Raw genomic sequence first — 6523 nt, forward strand, 5'->3', positions numbered from 1 at the left:
CTGACTGACCTGGAACTCATTGTGTGGACCAGGTTAGTCTTAAACTCAGTAGGTCTCTCTCTCCTGAACACTAGGAGTCTATATCTATTATAGTAGATCCTATTTACTCAAAAACAAAGTAGAATAAAAATGATTATTTTGTTTTGTTTTGTTTCTGAAGACCAACATGATAAGTTTGTGGTTTGTTTGTTTGCTTGTTTTTTGAGCCAGGGCCTCCTCTAGTCTAGGCCTGACTTGAACTCCCTATGTAGCTGAGAATGACCCAAACTTCTAATCTTGTTTCCTTCTCCTAAGTGCTGGAACACAACAACCTTGCACACATTATGCCCAGTTTCTAAAAAAAAAAAAAAAAAAAAGTGTACTGGGGAATGAACCATGTGTGGCAAGCAGTCTACTGAGCTCCATGCCAATCCCCCAGTAAAAACAAAGGCTGACACGTGCTTACGTTATATAACATATTAATGGACAGAACGAAACCCCCTTTTTTGCCCTTTACCCCTGGTAAGAGATGGAAGCTATGAAGGCGGGGGCTGAGGGGTAGAGGCAGATTGTTTTATTTCTTCTTGTTTATTTTGTTATCACTAAAACAACTGTCCCAAGACATTTTTTTCTAAATACAATTTGGAACTATAGCATATTACCATATACTTAGGCACAGTGGATCTGGTTTTTGCTGGCAGCTGTCAGGATTCTCATGTACATGGTCTTCAGTCTTTCAAAATGTAAACGGTACACAACCTCATTTCATAGAAAACCTTTTGTTGGTGACTGCCAAGTGGTAAGAAACTCTCTTGGTGTCAGCTGATCAAGGATATCTTACAAAAGACAAATGAGGCTGACTGGGACCGTCACTCTTTGAGTGGGTGATCCAGCTGTGGAGGGAGTATGCCACTTGCCTTTCAACAGTGTAGATCAGTGTTTCTCAACCTTTGGGGTCAACCAATACGTTCAAAGGGGTGACATAGCAAATATCCTGCATATCAGGTATTTACATTATGATTCACAGAAGTAACAAAATTACAGTTATGAAGTAGCAACAAAAATAATATTATGGTTGTGGGGTCACCACAATATGAAGAGCAGGATTAGAGTTGCAGGACTAGGAAGGCTGAGAGCTCCTGGTGTCGACAGTCTTCCTATCACACTTGACACATGCTTTCCAGCCCTTGCTACTGCCCTCCAGTTCAGAGACATGAGCACAGCCATCCAAGGAGGCTTCCTTGTGGACTCTGAAACCTGATACAGAGCTGAGATACTCTGGAGAGGTTCCCTCTGCACACATGAGTCCCCCTGTGCCATTTGTATCCTTCTCCCCATGTCAGGGAGCATCCTGATGGGCCTGGCCTGTAACACTTGTCTAGAAACTGATGTTCAGAGAATAGTTGGAAAGAGAAGAGTTAGCCTGTTCACACACAATACATAGAGCTACTCCAAGAAAATGAAAATTAATAACACACACACACACAAATGTCTGCATATAATGCACAACAAAAATATTCAGTTTGATAATAGGGTAATGCAGTGTAAATTCTGGTCATTATCATTTTGAAACAATTTACTTCAGAATATAAAAAGGGCAGAGTCTTATGCATCTCAGGCTGATCTTGCACTCAGGAATGCACTAAGCATCACCTTGAACTCCTTAGCCTTCTGCTGTCCCCTCCGCTGGGACTGCATGTGTATGACACCATGCCTGGCTCTGTGAGGCCCTAGGGATTGAATCCAGGGCGTTGAGCATGGTAAGCAACTACTCTACCAACTGAATCTCATCCCTAGCCCTGTTAGCATATTCTGAGTAAAAGCCTTATGCTAAGAGACATGAAAGATGCTTCAGTTTAGAAAATTAAATAGCCCAACTTTAATGATAAACATATTTATTGTTTAGAGCAAATACTACATATTTAAATTTTAAATAATATTTTTAAGGCCATGCTATTAGGTAGTCTGGGAAGTTTTGAGAATAGTGGTTCTGTACCAATAAATTTCACATGATGTGAATTATTATTTCATTTCACAAAATGTAACAAATTCCTGCACTGTGAATATATATACATAAACATTGGTGGGACAGAGAAAATTACATTTATTCAGGGGTATCAGGATTCTAATTTGGGGAAACAAATTTAAATTATCTTTAAAATGTGTTTTTATATGTCAAGAATTTTTTTTTTCCTTTTTTGATTTTTCGAGCTTGGATTTCTCTGTATAGCCCTGCCTGTCTGGAACTCACTCTGTAGACCAGGTTAATCTCAACCTCAGAGATCCACCTGCCTCTGCCTCCCTAGGGCTGGGATTAAAGCCATGAACCAATATGCACAGCTCAAGAATTTCTCCATTGCTGGTTCTTTTAATAATTTATTTTTAATTTTATGTGCACTGGTATTTTGCTTGCATATGTGTGAGGCTGTTGGATCCCCCGGAACTAGAGTTACAGACCATGTGGTTGCTGGGAATTGAACTCAGGACCTCTGAAAGAACAGTCATCGTTCTTAACCACTGAGCCATTTCTCCAGCCCCAAGAATTTCTTTTTTTACATTTAAATGTAGGTTTCTTTCTTTTATGTGTATGAGTGTTTTGCCTACATACATCTACATGCACCACATATGGGCCTGGTGCGCACAGAATTCAGAAGAAGGCACTGGGTTCCCCTGGAGCTAGAGCTTCAGGTGGTTCTGAGCCACCACATGGTGCTGTTTGTTAGCCTCTGAGCCGTCTCTTCAGCCCACCACACTGAGGGTTCCCTAATGAGGAACAGCTCATCTAAATGCAAACCTAACACGCCACCATCATTTTTCACAGAAAAGATTTGTTACATTCAATATCTTTATGTGTCACAAAGAAAATATTAATGACTTAATGACTAAGTGCTTTTTTGGAATTTGATAATCATCTTTGAACATAAATTTGCAGACTTTCTTTTTTTACAGTTTTGACTGATTTAAAAAAAATAACTTAGTAAGGACAATCCATTTAACAAGTCAGCTTTAAAATTCTGTTTCCTAGGCAACATATGTCCTTGTACACTGCTTTAAAAAAATCTATAGATGTAGTTAAAGCAACACCAAGGGCAAATGTTGAATATAACCACCTTGCTTTCATCTCCTTTGAGCTTCTGAAACAAACTGGCCTCTTCCTTTTTGGGGACTTAAATATACCCCTACTGCTCTGCCTAGCCAGTGGGAAGGCAAAGGGCAGACAACAAGGCAGTCTTCACCGTGACAGCTGACGGAATGGGGAGAGGAAGAGCTTACCTGCACATTTCACTCCCTGAGCAATGAGGCCCCACATGAAGTTGGCACAGTATTCACACCAGTGTGGCCCTCGGAACGTATGCACCTGAAGAATGGGCAAAGTGGAGAAAGGGGAGAGACATCTGTGAGGAGGCCGTCATGTATCAATCAAAGCAGCACTACACAAGCCATACTGAACTCATGCAGCACGCTACATTTAGAAAGACTGACTGAGTGGAATGACAAGTGACAGTTTTTTCAGAGCTTCATTTCTTCTTTTAGAAGCGATGACACATCAAATCGATAGACTGCAATTTCCTTCTGGAAACAATGTCTACCATGGAATTTTCCAATGAGTCTCCTCAGGCACAAGTAGCCTCCTCTGCATGCTAGGCAAACACTGGCATGTCTGAGGGCAATGGCTTGAAGGGTAAGAAGCAGGGTTGACGGTGTCTTGAATCTAAGAATTTCGTCAGGTGATCCAGCTTCTGTGGCAACAGTAAGTCACAAATCTTAAAGTGACACTGGGAGCAACTGAATCATAAAAAAGAGTCAATTTCTCCAAAACATTTGATATTTACTATGTTAACAAACAACAGCACTTCGCACCTACAAAAGCTACAGTTAATGAGAAACTGAAAGCTGGCATTTCAGGCCAGTGATGTCACATTGTCTCTCACAGACTTTTATGCATAGGAAAAGTAAAAGATTCTAACGCTGGTGAAAAATATTACCAGAACAGAGAAGCCATGAATCTGAACTCTACACATTAAATAACAAAATTAGAAAACAATCTAGCCTCGTGTAGTGGCCCATGCTTTTAATCCCAGCACTGAGGAGGCAGAAGCAGGCGGTTCTATGATTTTCTATTCAGCCAAGGCTACATAGTGAACCAATGTCTAAAAAAATTTGTAATACACTTGTGCACGCGTGCACACATACACACACACACACATACATATATACATACACACTCATATATATTTAAAGATATATATCTGAAAGTCATTTATATAAATATATATTTAAATATATAGAAATATATCTTTAAAAGTTTTGGGCAAATTATGGTTAAAAATGCACTAGAGAGAGGATACAGGAGGTCAGTTAATTTATTGCCAATTAGACTTAATTAAGGTAATTTTTCTCCTGTAGGAAACAGAAAATATGGCAAAAGTCACCAAGAGTGATGATTTCAATGTGTGAATTTACCAAAACAATTCTGTAAAGAGTAAAATGTAGCTAAAAACGTTATTTTTCATAACTGTGATATTAATTTATTAAATGGGACTCAGAAATAAACTAATGACTCTAGGATATGAATATGTATTTGTGTATATTTTACACAGATGTATTATTTCTTCAAGAACAAAATGTCACAAGTATAATGTATTTCATTTAGAAAAACTATGCTCAGTGAATCACAAAAACACCACCTTATTATAACATAAGTTCATAGATATTGAAATATCAAATAAAATACCCCTAATATATTCAGTGAAATATAGTATATCAGAATTCAAAGTGTTAGATAGAAGTGGTAAAAATATCCCTATGAGGCTGCAATGGATACCCCATAGTTCATTCTAAATAGGTGTGTGTTTGTGACTATAGCAAGCAAGCTTGAGGACCAGGTCTTGTGCTAATTTTTTTTTTCCCCGAGACAGGGTTTCTCTGTGTAGCCCTGGCTGTCCTGGAACTCACTTTGTAGACCAGGCTGGCCTCAAACTCAGAAATCTGCCTGCCTCTGCCTCCCGAGTGCTGGGATTAAAGGCATGTGCCACCACCGCCCAGCTTGTGCTTATTTTGAAAAGGAGGCTGTAATTCCTCTTACATCTTTTATGAAAAGGGTCAGGAATGCAGCACACACTTGGCTCTGAACAGCTAATGATGTTCAGAGCCCATAGATTCAAAGTATTTCATGGACTCGCTAGAACAAGGCCCAAGACCAACAGATTCCCTCCAATGGCCCTTGTCCGACCGAGTTCTTCACAGTGAACAAACCTGAAAGAACTTCACTTCACTCTGATGGGAATGTGAAGTAGACAACAGGCATGGGCTCACGCAAAGATGTAGATGATGATGAAATCACTATAGTAGCCTAAAGGGACTTTGGAGAAAGTCTTTGGGATACAAATTGGTCTACAGGTTGCCAGGTCTCATGAAAAGTATATATTATTTACTAAATATCTAGGTTAAAAAAAAAAATGGAATGAGAATATGGAAGAAGTCCCCAGAAGGCCTTTGTACCCATCATTTACCTCGTGGTGAAGCATCTGTAGTTACACCACGCAACCAATAGTGATGGTGCTTGGCTTATTACTTAAACATAGAGCACTGACTACCATACCAACATTAACACAGCCCCTTCCTGCCTCATGAGAGCAGTGGTGTATGTGACACTTTAAAAGACACAGGGCACTTGTTCCTATGACACACATGCTGAACTGTTTTACCTGTTCAGCCCTGTGTTCTCTAATCAAAGGTTGCATGTGTATGTCAGAAAGCAGCTGTTAAGGGATCAGTACTTATACACTTCAGGCCGGGAGAGATTTTTTATAATGGCACTCTGAACCAATTATGGGTATTTTGTTCTAAAAACAAAAATGTTTAGAAGTAGCTTGCATAGTTCCCAGCAAACTGTGTTAGAAGCATCAGCCCTAGCTTAACTGCTGCTTATATAGTACAGTTAACCAGATTCCCTGTGGACATTTTACATCTAAAATTCACACGCCTTATATTTCCTTCATTCTGTGATCACAGTCATTCCATGACAATGGACTGTGCCTCTTCTATCTTTTTGTTTTGCCAGAGGTCATCAAAACAAATAGTGAATTCATTTATTAATGGAGTACTGTATTTTTTTTTAAAGATTTATTTATTTATTATATGTAAGTACACTGTAGCTGTCTTCATACACTCCAGAAGAGGGCGCCAGATCTCGTTACGGATGGTTGTGAGCCACCATGTGGTTGCTGAGATTTGAACTCTGGACCTTCGGAAGAGCAGTCGGGTGCTCTTACCCACTGAGCCATCTCACCAGCCCCGGAGTACTGTATTTATCATGAACATTTATTAATGGCAGACACAAAGATAGAAAGGATGTAGGATTAGGGAAGCCATGGTGGATTTAAACTTAAAGACAGTGTGAAGTGCCCATGGGAGTGTCTAGAGTATGAGGCTAGAGAGAGAGAGACTGTCAGGATTGAGCTTAATTCTGAGCAGAGGTGATAAAGTCTTATGGGATCAACGTGGGGTGGGGGAGGGGAGGGGGAGAGAGAGGGAGGGAGGG

The 6523-nt window shown here is 39.8% G+C and overlaps 1 protein-coding gene across 4 annotated transcripts in view; it reads right to left on the bottom strand.

Annotated features, from left to right (window-relative positions):
* The window catches only part of Chn1 (chimerin 1), a 156153-nt gene that overhangs the window by 20629 nt on the left and 129001 nt on the right, over nucleotides 1-6523 (bottom strand). For all 4 annotated transcript variants that reach the window (XM_021182689.2, XM_029474318.1, XM_029474319.1 and 1 more), the window contains one exon: nucleotides 3253-3337. In XM_021182689.2, coding sequence (XP_021038348.1) covers nucleotides 3253-3337 — 85 coding nt within the window. The remainder of the gene's footprint in view (nucleotides 1-3252; nucleotides 3338-6523) is intronic.

Source organism: Mus caroli, chromosome 2 (genome assembly GCF_900094665.2).
Source record: "Mus caroli chromosome 2, CAROLI_EIJ_v1.1, whole genome shotgun sequence".
Lineage (NCBI taxonomy): Eukaryota > Metazoa > Chordata > Mammalia > Rodentia > Muridae > Mus > Mus caroli.